Source organism: Trichomycterus rosablanca, chromosome 3 (genome assembly GCF_030014385.1).
Source record: "Trichomycterus rosablanca isolate fTriRos1 chromosome 3, fTriRos1.hap1, whole genome shotgun sequence".
Classification (NCBI taxonomy): domain Eukaryota; kingdom Metazoa; phylum Chordata; class Actinopteri; order Siluriformes; family Trichomycteridae; genus Trichomycterus; species Trichomycterus rosablanca.
In genome coordinates this window covers 53,274,648-53,289,529 of record NC_085990.1, presented here as the reverse complement: position 1 = coordinate 53,289,529, position 14,882 = coordinate 53,274,648, and the positions used below count along the sequence as shown (strand labels likewise).

The 14,882-nt window shown below is 39.1% G+C and overlaps 1 protein-coding gene across 1 annotated transcript in view; it reads left to right on the top strand.

Annotated features, from left to right (window-relative positions):
* Positions 1-14,140, top strand: part of rorc (RAR-related orphan receptor C) — an 80,926-nt gene extending 66,786 nt beyond the window's left edge. The window contains exons 6-15 of the mRNA XM_062992247.1: positions 293-378; positions 483-624; positions 1,543-1,884; positions 1,963-2,082; positions 2,741-2,862; positions 4,467-4,599; positions 4,751-4,858; positions 4,989-5,099; positions 6,772-6,881; positions 13,976-14,140. Of these exons, the coding sequence (XP_062848317.1) occupies positions 293-378; positions 483-624; positions 1,543-1,884; positions 1,963-2,082; positions 2,741-2,862; positions 4,467-4,599; positions 4,751-4,858; positions 4,989-5,099; positions 6,772-6,881; positions 13,976-14,140 (1,439 nt within the window). The remainder of the gene's footprint in view (positions 1-292; positions 379-482; positions 625-1,542; positions 1,885-1,962; positions 2,083-2,740; positions 2,863-4,466; positions 4,600-4,750; positions 4,859-4,988; positions 5,100-6,771; positions 6,882-13,975) is intronic.
* Positions 14,141-14,882: the final 742 nt, after the last annotated feature.

Genomic DNA, 14,882 nt, shown 5'->3' with positions numbered 1-14,882 from the left:
TCTTTATTCTCTTTTTCTTTTGTTCTTTATTTTCTTTCTTTTGTGAAACTGAAATTTGACATTCTTTGCGTCAGGCGTAATCTGTGTTATATCAGTACATACCAGAACATAAATAATAACATCAAGTATCTCAGTGGCTCAGTTAGGGCCTCATTTAGGGGCCCCACATTGGTAGCTTGGTGGTGGTGGGGTTTAAACCAGGAACCTTGTGATTACCAGAGCCTCCCTGACAGTTGATGTTCTTGTTGTTGTTGTTGTTGTTGTGTGTGTGTGTGTGTGTGTGTGTGTGCAGCTCAGATCGAGGTGATACCCTGTAAGATCTGTGGAGATAAATCCTCAGGTGTTCATTATGGTGTCATCACCTGTGAGGGCTGTAAGGTGAGAACTGCACTCATCACTGAACCTGACGCCTGAAATAAACACCGTTTATTACCACCTGTTTACTCTTCTTTTACATGTTTACTCTTCTTTTACCTGGTTAGGGTTTCTTTAGGCGGAGTCAGTCCTCCAGCGTTCAGTACTCCTGCTCCCGACAGAGTAACTGTCCTATCGACCGTGCCAGCAGGAACCGCTGCCAGAGCTGCCGCCTGAAGAAATGTGTGGCTCAGGGGATGAGCCGAGACGGTGAGAAATAAGATTTATGAATCTTTTATTCATCTTTAGTGACTGATTTGTTTTGATCAGGGATCAGATCAGATCAGAGTCCTCGGTCACACAAAAACCTAAAATAATTACTGAAATTCTCTCACCACAAACACCCACCGTCCCTCAGAACAGCACAGCACCTACAGAATGTTCCAAACTCCAAACGTAACATAATCACAACTAGAGGAAATAGAACTAAAATATATAGAGAGAGCGTCAGATGTTCTTTCTTGCTTTTTATCTGATTTTTTTCTTCCTTTATTTTTGTTCTTTATTTTTTTTCTTTCTTTTATTTGTTCTGTCTTACTTTCTTTGTTTTGTAATTTTTTCTTTGTTTTATTCTTTCTTCATTTTTTTCTTTATCTTTTCTTCATTTTTCTTTTTGTTTGTTTTTGCTTTATTTTGTTCTTGCTTTATTTATAATATTTTATATTATATGCTTTTATTTTGCTTTATTTTTTTCTTTCTTTATTTTTTCTTCATTTGTTTTTATTCTTTTCTTTCTTTTATTTTTTTCTTTCTTTTGCTGTACTAATCTCAGAACGCAGAACTTAATCTCAATCTCTAAGCAACTTAAAATCTGTTAAAATTGAAAATTTTCTCTGACTATATAACACATGGAACAGTTGTCCACCAGTCACCTGATGCTAAAATGAAATTTGTCCAGATGATTATAGTTAATCTGAAAACCATACAGCCGCAGTTCTGCCATGTATGTCATCTGCTGGAGCACGAGGGTCACTGTCCACAGCCGAGCAGGCATTGCCATCAGCGTAGAGGCGACTGGGCGAAGAAGAAGAAGCTGCTGATGATTTTATTTTCCATCTGATCAGCAACAGTTTATCATTTCACTGCAGACCTCTTTGTTGGGAATAACCGCGCTGTCTTCCTCCTCAGCCGTGAAGTTCGGCCGGATGTCCAAACGTCAGAGAGACTCTCTGTTCGCCGAAGTCGAGCGTCACCGGCAGCAGCAGCAGCGTCTTCAGGCCAGCCAGCCCGAGACGGAGCCGCTCCCGACCTACAGACCCAACAAAGAGCCCCGAAACCACCCGCCCCACCTCATCCAGCCCCTGGTCCCTACATTCTCTTACCCGCTGGACAGAGAGCTCGGCTGCTCGTCTGAGGTCCACCACCCGTACCAGTGCGGCGGTCCGGGCGAGGACCAGGGGGCGGCGCTGGCTCACAGGAGGGCTCAGAGGGGCGGAGAGGCCAGCAGCAGCAGCTTTTCAACAGTGAGAGGTGAGAGACGATTACGTCTCGTTATTTTATCTATCCTAACGGCTCCGTCGATTGTGTTTAATCGTCTCTACTTTCTAGGCTTTGACTCCAGACGGTCCACACCCGAGTCCGTTCTGAGCTTTCCGGGAAATGACACGGGGTTCCATGTTTTCGAAACGGAGAGCCTGTTCTGCCCCTACTCTACCTCGATGCATATAGGTAATAAAATAAATCTAATATGAATAGTTGATTGCAGATGATAAGCACCAGCGCATTATTACACATAAACAGATTTATTTATTCTACATTTTCCCAATTTTCCTTCCAATATAGTCATATCCAATTACCTGGCTTCTTGCTTACTGTCATATGGAGATCTGTATCGTGCACGGAGGGTCATGCACTGATCTCAATTATCCCCCGTCTCTGTGCAGCATCATCGATCAGCCAGCAGAGGTCGTAACTGCAGCAGTTATGATAAATTCCATCCGACACTCCCACCCTTGGACCAGCCGATCGTTGGCTGGTAGTAGAGACGAGATTCTGTTGTGCTAGCGTGGGGTTAAATCCCCAGTCATGACTCAAGGACTAGCTTAGAATCCTGGGGCGTCAGTGCCATGCTGAATTACAGCGTATTCGTTCATTCATTAATTCATTCATTTAATCTACACTTATACTCCAGTCTTAATCATGTTAATCGTTCTACACTAATAATCTTGTTTATATTTGGGACTTGACTTGGACACCCAGATAATAACAGAAAACGCTGACAGCGCCTCACTAATGTGTGTGTGTGTGTGTTTGTGTGTGTGTGTGTGTGTTTGTGTGTGTGTGTGTGTGTGTTTGTGTGTGTGTGTATGTGTGTGTGTGTGTGTAGAGGAATTGTGTATGAGCATCGTACGCTCTCACAGAGAGACGAGTCAGTATCGGGTGGAGGAACTTCATGCTCTCAAGTGGAAGCAATTCAGCAGTGAGGAGATTTATGCCTACCAGAGCAAAGTACTTCACCATCACATCATCACTATCACATCACCATCACATCATCATCATTACTATCACATTATCACATAACATCACCATCATTACTATCACATGATCGCATCACCATCACATCATCATTACCATTACATAATCACATAGCATCATCACCATCACATTGCCATCATTACCATCACATAATCACATAGCATCACCATCACATTGCCATCATTACCATCACATAATCACATAGCATCACCATCACATTGCCATCATTACCATCACATAATCACATAGCATCATCACCATCACATTGCCATCATTACCATCACATAATCACATAGCATCATCACCATCACATTGCCATCATTACCATCACATAATCACATAGCACCATCACCATCACATTGCCATCATTACCATTACATAATCACATAACATCATCACCATCACATTGCCATCATTACCATTACATAATCACATAACATCATCACCATCACATTGCCATCATTACCATTACATAATCACATAACATCATCACCATCACATTGCCATCATTACCATTACATAATCACATAGCATCATCACCATCACATTGCCATCATTACCATTACATAATCACATAGCATCATCACCATCACATTGCCATCATTACCATTACATAATCACATAACATCATCACCATCACATTGCCATCATTACCATCACATAATCACATAACATCATCACCATCACATTGCCATCATTACCATCACATAATCACATAGCATCATCACCATCACATTGCCATCATTACCATCACATAATCACATAACATCATCACCATTATCATTACAGCATTTCCATATTATTACTGTCAATACCATCACGTTATCACATCACATCACCATCACATTATCATTACATGATCACATTACCATCCTATAATCATTACATCACCATCACATTATCATCATTACCATCACATAATCACATAACATCATCACCATCACATTGCCATAACATCACGACCATCATCACAGCATTTCCATCACATCATTACCATCAACATCATTACAATCACCATCACATAACCACATGATCACATCACTATTCTATAATCATTACATCACTATCACATGATCACATCACAATCATATAATCATTACATCACCATCACATGATCACATCACAATCATATAATCATCACATTAACATAACATAATCATATAATCATCACCATCACATGATCACATCACCATCACATAATCATCAATCACATCACCATCACATGATCACATCACCATCATATAATCATTACATCACCATTACATTGCCATCAAATGATCACATCACCATCATATACTGTAATCATTACATCATTACCGTCACATAACCAAATCACCATCACATTTGTTTTCTCCACACTGAACTAAATGATTAGAAGCTTTTATAGATGAAACAGGATGAATGGTGCTGTTCTCTAATCCCCATCACCACTAATCACCAAAAGAACTGAACACTATCTTACACTTTTACTTTAGCTTTTATATCTTAATATTTAAAAACAACCTGTACTACTTATTTTATTAATTTTACTGTATTATTTACTGTTATTTACACTGTTCCTGTGTAACTGTGTGCAGTCTATGGATGAGATGTGGCAGCACTGTGCCATTCGCCTGACCGACGCCGTGCAGTACGTGGTGGAATTTGCTAAACGGATCCCAGGTTTCCGTCAGCTGGGTCAGAACGACCAGATCGCTCTGCTGAAGAGCGGTGAGACGCTTTTAAATGGGACCTTGTTTCAATTCTAGCATGTGAGACGGGTCTGCACCATAGGGTTCACTCATGGGTCTGCACCATAGGGTTCACTCATTTGTATCTGTATCTTCTTTGTCCTGAGTCGTGTATATTCCTCTCTGCTCAGGTTCTATGGAGGTGGTTCTGGTCCGTATGAGCAGGATGTTTAATACTGAAAACGGCACCGTCTTTTTTGATGGCAAGTTCGCTGGACCTGAGATCTTCAAGTCTCTTGGTAAGAGAATAAAAAATAACAGAAAAAACAAATAAACACAAATAAAAACAAGTGTAGCTTTTATTATTTGATTGGTTTGTGTATTGTCTGATTGTGTGTGTGTGTGTGTGTGTGTGTGTGTGTGTTGCAGAATGTGCTGATTTTATTGCCTGTGTGTTTGAGTTTGCCCGGAATCTCTGCGCTCTGCGGATGACTGAGCAGCAGGTGGCGCTGTTTAGTGCTCTTGTGTTAATAAATGCAGGTACGAACAGAACAACAGAACAGACATTCAAGTTTAGATTAATTTCATTCTATTTCATTAGATTCATCATTGTATTCTTCATCATACTGTTCTTCTGCTATTATTATTATTATTAATATCAATATTAGTATTAGTAGTATTGGTATTAATATTATTGTTACTATTATTATTATTATCAGTATCAGTATTATCAGTAATTTTATTATTATGAGTAGTATCAGTATTTTATTATTATTATTGATATTATTATTATCATCAGTGTTTATTATTGATCCTAGTAGTAGTTGTATCAGTTTTATTATGATTAATATTAGTGTTGTTGTTATTATTATTATCAGTAATTGTATTACTATTAGAAGTAGTATCAGTATTGTTATTAATTGTTATTATTGTCAGTATTTATTATTTATATTATAGTAGTAGTGTTACAATTATTATTATTATTATTATTATTGTCGTTATTATTAGTAGTATTTGTTTTTTAGTAGCAGTGTTACAATTCTTTTTTATTATTATTAGTAGTAGAATTACAATTATTATTATTTATTGTTATTATTTTATTTGTCGTAGTAGTACTACAATTATTATTATTATTGTTATTATTATTTAATATTATTAATATTGTTATTATTATTATTTATTATTATTATTTATTATTATTAATTGGTATTCTTGTTATTTAATAATATTTATTATTTATATTTATTATGTATTATTATTTATTATTATTATTATTTGTAGTAGTAGTATTACAATTATTATTATTGTCATTATTATTACAATTATTATTATTATTATTATTATTATTACAATTATTATTATAATTATCGTTATTTGTAGTAGTAGTATTACAATTATTATTATTATTATTATTATTACAATTATTATTATTATTATTATTTGTAGTAGTAGTATTACAATTATTATTGTTATTATTATTATTACAATTATTATTATAATTATCGTTATTTGTAGTAGTAGTATTACAATTATTATTATTATTATTATTATTATTACAATTATTATTATTTTTTTTGTAGTAGTAGTAGTAGTATTACAATTATTATTATTATTATTATTACAATTATTATTATTATTATTATTTGTAGTAGTAGTATTACAATTATTATTATTATTATTATTATTATTATTATTATTACAATTATAATTAATATCATTATTAATATCATTATTATTATTATTATTTGTTGTAGTAGTATTACAATTATTATATTTATTATTATTATTTATTATTATTGTTATTGTTATTTGTAGTAGTAGTATTACAATGATTATTATTAATAATAGTAGTGGTATTATCAGTATTTTGTTATTATTGTTGTTGTAATTATCATTTTTATCAGTAGTAGCAGTAGTTTTATTAACATAATTTTATTTTTCGTATTATTATTTTATAAGTTTGGTTTAAAGATACTTCAGTGTCCTGCACAGAGTCCTGAACTCAGCCCCACTCAACAGCTCTGGAATGAACCTGAACATCAACATCAGAATCCAGCCGTACAAACGCTGTCATGTTTTGTCTAACTGGGCACAAATTCCCAAACACAGACATACTTCAGTCTTGTGAGAAGCTTCTCAGAAAAGCTGAGGTCACTTTTCTTCTTTAACAGTGTGTGTGTGTGTGTGTGTGTGTGTGTGTGTGTGTAAGCAGATCGGCCGTGTCTGGAGGACAGAGACAGAGTGTTAAGAGTGAGAAAAGAAATGGAACTGGCGCTCCTTCACATCCTTCACAGAGACAACCAGGAAAGTCTACTGCACAAGGTGTGTGTGTGTGTGTGTGTGTGTGTGTGTGTACGTGTGCGTGTGTGTGTGTGTGTGTGTGAGAGAGAGAGAGACTCCATGTCAAACTACTACATTTCAAAAAATATCATTTATCTTAAACAGCATTCTGATCACTAACTGTGTGTTTTACACTAAACACTGCAATGATGTGAATCTAAATGTGAAGCTCTTCAGTAATAAACACTTTAATCCCTCATATTAACCCTTTTATTCTGATAACACTGATGTCACTGCCTTGTTCTTCGTGGTACCCGAAACCCCAGTGTTGTGTGGGTAAAATAGAATTACATCTAAATTAACCAAACTATTAACCTAATCAACCACAGAGAGAGAGAGAGAGAGAGAGAGAGAGAGAGAGAGAGAGAGAGAGACATTTATAAGCTGTGTGTATGCCTAGGTGTTTGTGTGTGTTTATATGTGTGTGTTTGTATGTGTGTATAAGCATGTGTGAGTGTTTATGTGTATGTAAATGTGTGTGTGTGTGTGTGTGTGTTTGTTTATATGTGTATATACACTGATCAGCCAAAACATTAAAACCACCTCCGTGTTTCTACACTCACTGTCCATTTTATCAGCTCCACTTACCATATAGAAGCACTTTGTAGTTCTACAATTACTGACTGTAGTCCATCTTGGATCAGACACAGCAGTGCTGCTGGAGATTTTAAATACCGTGTCCACTCACTGTCGATCACTCATCTATTGCTGCTGTTTTAGTCGTTCATCTTGTAGACCTTCATCAGTGGTCACAGGACGCTGCCCACGGGGCGCTGTTGGCTGAATATTTTTGGTTGGTGGACTATTCTCAGTCCAGCAGTGACAGTGAGGTGTTTAAAACCTCCAGCAGCGCTGCTGTGTCTGATCCACTCATACCAGCACATCACACACTAACACACCAGCACCATGTCAGTGTCACTGCAGTGCTGAGAATGATCCACCACCTAAATAATACCTGCTCTGTGGGGGTCCTGTGGGGGTCCTGACCATTGAAGAACAGGGTGAAAGGGGGCTAACAAAGCATGCAGAGAAACAGATGGACTACAGTCAGTAATTGTAGAACTACAAAGTGCTTCTATATGGTAAGTGGAGCTGATCAAATGGACAGTGAGTGTAGAAATAAGGAGGTGGTTTTAATGTTATAGCTGATCGGTGTATATGTGTGTGTATAAATGTGTGTCTGTATATATGTGTATGTGTATGTTTATATGTGTGTGTATCAGTGTGTGTATAAGTGTGTGTATGTGTGTATATGTATATGTGTGTGTATAAGTGTGTTTGTGTGTGTGTTTATCTCTGTGTATAAGTGTGTGTGTGTACAGTATCTCACAAAAGTGAGTACACCCCTCACATTTCCAAATATTTCATTATATCTTTTCATGGGACAACACTATAGACATGAAACTTGGATATAACTAAGAGTAGTCAGTGTACAGCTTGTATAGCAGTGTAGATTTACTGTCTTCTGAAAATAACTCAACACACAGCCATTAATGTCTAAATAGCTGCAACATAAGTGAGTACCCCCCACAGTGAACATGTCCAAATTGTGCCCAAAGTGTCAATATTTTGTGTGACCACCATTATTATCCAGCACTGCCTTAACCCTCCTGGGCATGGAATTCACCAGAGCTGCACAGGTTGCTACTGGAATCCTCTTCCACTCCTCCATGATGACATCACGGAGCTGGTGGATGTTAGACACCTTGAACTCCTCCACCTTCCACTTGAGGATGCGCCACAGGTGCTCAATTGGGTTTAGTCCATCACCTTTACCTTCAGCTTCCTCAGCAAGGCAGTTGTCATCTTGGAGGTTGTGTTTGGGGTCGTTATCCTGTTGGAAAACTGCCATGAGGCCCAGTTTTCGAAGGGAGGGGATCATGCTCTGTTTCAGAATGTCACAGTACATGTTGGAATTCATGTTTCCCTCAATGAACTGCAGCTCCCCAGTGCCAGCAACACTCATGCAGCCCAAGACCATGATGCTACCACCACCATGCTTGACTGTAGGCAAGATACAGTTGTCTTGGTACTTCTCACCAGGGCGCCGCCACACATGCCGGACACCATCTGAGCCAAACAAGTTTATCTTGGTCTCGTCAGACCACAGGGCATTCCAGTAATCCATGTTCTTGGACTGCTTGTCTTCAGCAAACTGTTTGCTGGCTTTCTTGTGCGTCAGCTTCCTTCTGGGATGACGACCATGCAGACCGAGTTGATGCAGTGTGCGGCGTATGGTCTGAGCACTGACAGGCTGACCTCCCACGTCTTCAAACTCAACTTCTTTGGTTGACCCTGGCGAAGCCTGTTCCGAGTGGAACCTGTCCTGGAAAACCGCTGTATGACCTTGGCCACCATGCTGTAGCTCAGTTTCAGGGTGTTAGCAATCTTCTTATAGCCCAGGCCATCTTTGTGGAGAGCAACAATTCTATTTCTCACATCCTCAGAGAGTTCTTTGCCATGAGGTGCCATGTTGAATATCCAGTGGCCAGTATGAGAGAATTGTACCCAAAACACCAAATTTAACAGCCCTGCTCCCCATTTACACCTGGGACCTTGACACATGACACCAGGGAGGGACAACGACACATTTGGGCACAATTTGGACATGTTCACTGTGGGGTGTACTCACTTATGTTGCAGCTATTTAGACATTAATGGCTGTGTGTTGAGTTATTTTCAGAAGACAGTAAATCTACACTGCTATACAAGTTGTACACTGACTACTCTAAGTTATATCCAAGTTTTATTTCTATAGTGTTGTCCCATGAAAAGATATAATAAAATATTTGCAGAAATGTGAGGGGTGTACTCACTTTTGTGAGATACTGTATATGTGTGTATATGTTTATGTGTGTATGTATGTGTATATGTGTGTGTCTATGTTTATGTGTGTATGTATGTGTATATGTATGTGTGTATGTATGTGTGTATGTATGTGTATATGTTTATGTGTGTATGTATGTGTATATGTGTGTGTATATGTTTATGTGTGTATGTATGTGTATATGTATGTGTGTATGTATGTGTGTATGTGTGTGTATATGTTTATGTGTGTATGTGTGTATATGTGTGTGTATATGTTTATGTGTGTATGTGTGTATATGTGTGTGTATATGTTTGTGTGTATGTGTGTATATGTGTATATATGTTTAAGTGTGTATGTGTGTGTGTATATATGTTTGTGTGTATGTGTGTATATGTTTATGTGTCTATGTGTGTGTATGTGTGTATATGTGTGTATGTGTGTGTGTGTATAGGTGTGTATGTGTGTATGTGTATATGTGTCTATGTGTGTGTATGTGTGTGTATGTGTGTATATGTGTGTATGTGTGTGTGTGTATACAGTGTATCACAAAAGTACGGTGGCCGAGAAGTGCAAAACAAATTTACATTTCAGAAAACAAAATTACAAAAAAACAAAAACAAATTTACAAGTGCTCGGGTACCCAGTGTTTGTAAATTTGTTTTGGCATATGTAAAAGTGTTTCAGCACTTGTAAATTTATTTTCGGCATATGTAATTTTGTTTTCTAAAATGTATATTTGTTTTGCACTTCCCGGCCGCACATATTTGACGGAAAAGGCAGGGACAATAACACCGGAAGTGCGTCTTGCTTACCTGCTGTCAATCAAACTGTTTCTCAGCGATAAAGTGAACGGAGTTTGTGATGGTGACGATAAACAAGGTTTTGTCTAGTTTGTGGAAATCATTTTATCCAGTTGACCCGCTATTGTTTTTCTTGTGGAAAGTTTTGTGCAGATGTTTAGACGTGGCGTGTGCATCTCTATTTACCGTCCGCTCTTCTAAACATCTAAGGAATTCCCACAAGAACAACAAAAGCGAAATAATGAAAATAATTAACACAAAATGGACAAAACATTGTTTATTAGGGACGGAACATTTGATACCGAGGCTTTAAAACTTGTTTCACTTTTGTAACACTGGACTCAGTGTATCGGAGCTTATATTAAAGCAGCATGTGCGGGACTGATGAAGCTTTGTGCTGTGTTTTATCTCACTCACTATATAAGAGACAATCAAACCAGGGTTACCCACCGTCCTGTAACATACAGAATCCTGCTTTATCTGGAGACCAAACACCGCGTTCAGTATTGAACTGATACAGGACGCTTTGTTCCGTATTTTTATCAATGGGAGACGGTGTGGTGTATAAAACAGAAGGAAACTGCTGCTTAATTCATTATATTAAGTAGTGTTCACTTTTATTCTTAGTAACGTGACATAACCTGTTTAATACACCGCTGTATGTGTAGCACAGTGGGCGGAGTGCGTTGTTTTGCCTAAAATATGGTTCTGACTTTTTATAAAGAATGAAAATAATAAATTTTAAACACCATAAATAAAACCTTTGTTCTCATGACTGTGTAAGGTCCCCCCCTGCTGCTATAACCAGCGCACACACACCGTTACTAAGAATAAAAGTGAACACTACTTAATATAATTCCCTCAGTCTCCCATTGATAAAAATACGGAACAAAGCGTCCTGTATCAGTTCAATACTGAACGCGGCGTTTAATCTCCAGATAAAGCAGGATTGTGTATGTTACAGGACGGTGGGTAACCCTGGTTTGATTGTCTCTTATATAGTGAGTGAGATAAAACACAGCACAAAGCTTCATCAGTCCCGCACATGCTGCTTTAATATAAGCTCCGATACACTGAGTCCAGTGTTACAAAAGTGAAACAAGTTTTAAAGCCTCGGTATCAAATGTTCCGTCCCTAATAAACAATGTTTTGTCCATTTTGTGTTAATTATTTTCATTATTTCGCTTTTGTTGTTCTTGTGGGAATTCCTTAGATGTTTAGAAGAGCGGACGGTAAATAGAGATGCACACACCACGTCTAAACATCTGCACAAAACTTTCCACAAGAAAAACAATAGCGGGTCAACTGGATAAAATGATTTCCACAAACTAGACAAAACCTTGTTTATCGTCACCATCACAAACTCCGTTCACTTTACCGCTGAGAAACAGTTTGATTGACAGCAGGTAAGCAACACGCACTTCCGGTGTTATTGTCCCTGCCTTTTCCGTCAGAAATGTGCGGCCGGGAAGTGCAAAACAAATATACATTTTAGAAAACAAAATTACATATGCCGAAAATAAATTTACAAGTGCTGAAACACTTTTACATATGCCAAAACAAATTTACAAACACTGGGTACCCGAGCACTTGTAAATTTGTTTTTGCTTTTGTTGTAAATTTGTTTTTGTTTTTTTGTAATTTTGTTTTCTGAAATGTACATTTGTTTTGCACTTCTCGGCCACCGTACAAAAGTGAGTACACCCCTCACATTTCTGCAAATATTTTATTATATCTTTTCATGGGACAACACTATAGACATGAAACTTGGATATAATTTAGAGTAGTCAGTGTACAGCTTGTATAGCAGTGTAGATTTACTGTCTTCTGAAAATAACTCAACACACAGCCATTAATGTCTAAATAGCTGGCAACATAAGTGAATACACCCCACAGTAAACATGTCCAAATTGTGCCCAAATGTGTCGTTGTCCCTCCCTGGTGTCATGTGTCAAGGTCCCAGGTGTAAATGGGGAGCAGGGCTGTTAAATTTGGTGTTTTGGGTACAAATCTCTCATAATGGCCACTGGATATTCAACATGGCACCTCATGGCAAAGAACTCTCTGAGGATGTGAGAAATAGAATTGTTGCTCTCCACAAAGATATAAGGGCTATAAGAAGATTGCTAACACCCTGAAACTGAGCTACAGCATGGTGGCCAAGGTCATACAGCGGTTTTCCAGGACAGGTTCCACTCGGAACAGGCTTCGCCAGGGTCGACCAAAGAAGTTGAGTCCACGTGTTCGGCGTCATATCCAGAGGTTGGCTTTAAAAAATAGACACACGAGTGCTGCCAGCATTGCTGCAGAGGTTGAAGACGTGGGAGGTCAGCCTGTCAGTGCTCAGACCATACGCCGCACACTGCATCAACTCGGTCTGCATGGTCGTCATCCCAGAAGGAAGCTGACGCACAAGAAAGCCCGCAAACAGTTTGCTGAAGACAAGCAGTCCAAGAACATGGATTACTGGAATGCCCTGTGGTCTGACGAGACCAAGATAAACTTGTTTGGCTCAGATGGTGTCCAGCATGTGTGGCGGCGCCCTGGTGAGAAGTACCAAGACAACTGTATCTTGCCTACAGTCAAGCATGGTGGTGGTAGCATCATGGTCTTGGGCTGCATGAGTGTTGCTGGCACTGGGGAGCTGCAGTTAATTGAGGGAAACATCAATTCCAACATGTACTGTGACATTCTGAAACAGAGCATGATCCCCTCCCTTCGAAAACTGGGCCTCATGGCAGTTTTCCAACAGGATAACGTCCCCAAACACAACCTCCAAGATGACAACTGCCTTGCTGAGGAAGCTGAAGGTAAAGGTGATGGACTAAACCCAATTGAGCACCTGTGGTGCATCCTCAAGGTGGAAGGTGGAGGAGTTCAAGGTGTCTAACATCCACCAGCTCCGTGATGTCATCATGGAGGAGTGGAAGAGGATTCCAGTAGCAACCTGTGCAGCTCTGGTGAATTCCATGCCCAGGAGGGTTAAGGCAGTGCTGGATAATAATGGTGGTCACACAAAATATTGACACTTTGGGCACAATTTGGACATGTTCACTGTGGGGTGTACTCACTTATGTTGCCAGCCATTTAGACATTAATGGCTGTGTGTTGAGTTATTTTCAGAAGACAGTAAATCTACACTGCTATACAAGTTGTACACTGACTACTCTAAGTTATATCCAAGTTTTATTTCTATAGTGTTGTCCCATGAAAAGATATAATAAAATATTTGCAGAAATGTGAGGGGTGTACTCACTTTTGTGATACACTGTAGGTGTGTTTATGTGTGTGTCTGTGTTTGTTTGTGTGTAGACAGAATCTATATAAAATTAGGAATGTTAGAAACGTTAAAATTAGGATGACGTATCGAGCTGATTTAAAAGATATTTTGGCCCCGAGGGTCTCAGGGGCCCCTGAACAGAACATGAGGGTTTAAATCTGCGTTTGTTGTTTGTTGTGATTTGTAGCTCTACCAGAAGGTGGCGGTGCTGAAGAGCCTGTGTGCGCTGCACATGGAGAAGCTACGTCACTTTCGCCAGTTCTACCCGCTCACCGCACACTCGCTGTTCCCTGCTCTGTACCGGGAACTGTTCGTGTCGGACACCGACGTCCACACCATGGCTAGTCTCTGAGCGCACACACACACACACACACCAAACTGTACCTTTTTGAACAGATAACCTTATTTTTATTATTGTAACAGAAAGTGTATTAGTCTGTATTTTAATACTCTGGACCTTTTAGCCCAGTGTTTCACAACCAGGGGGCCCCAGTCCACCAGGGGGCCCCAGTGAGCCTTTACATTTTACTAAGAGTAACATGCGTTAGGACGAGAAAATCAACAGGCGGTTGTCATACTGAAGATCTTGTGATGTCATACACTGATCAACCATAACATTAAAACCACCTCCTTGTTTCTACACTCACTGTCCATGTTATCAGCTCCACTTACCATATAGAAGCACTTTGTAGTTCTACAATTACTGACTGTAATTACTGACCCTGTTCTTCAATGGTCAGGAGCACCACCACAGAGCAGGTATTATTTAGGTGGTGGATGATTCTCAGCACTGCAGTGACACTGACATGGTGGTGGTGTGTTAGTGTGTGTTGTGCTGGTATGAGTGGATTAGACACAGCAGCGCTGCTGGAGGTTTTAAATACCATGTCCACTCACTGTCCACTCTATTAGACACTCCTACCTAGTTGGTCCACCTTGTAGATGTGAAGTCAGAGACGATCGCTCATCTATTGCTGCTGTTTGAGTCGGTCATCTTCTAGACCTTCATCAGTGGTCACAGGACGCTGCCCACGGGGCGCTGTTGGCTGGATATTTTTGGTTGGTGGACTATTCTTAGTCCAGCAGTGACAGTG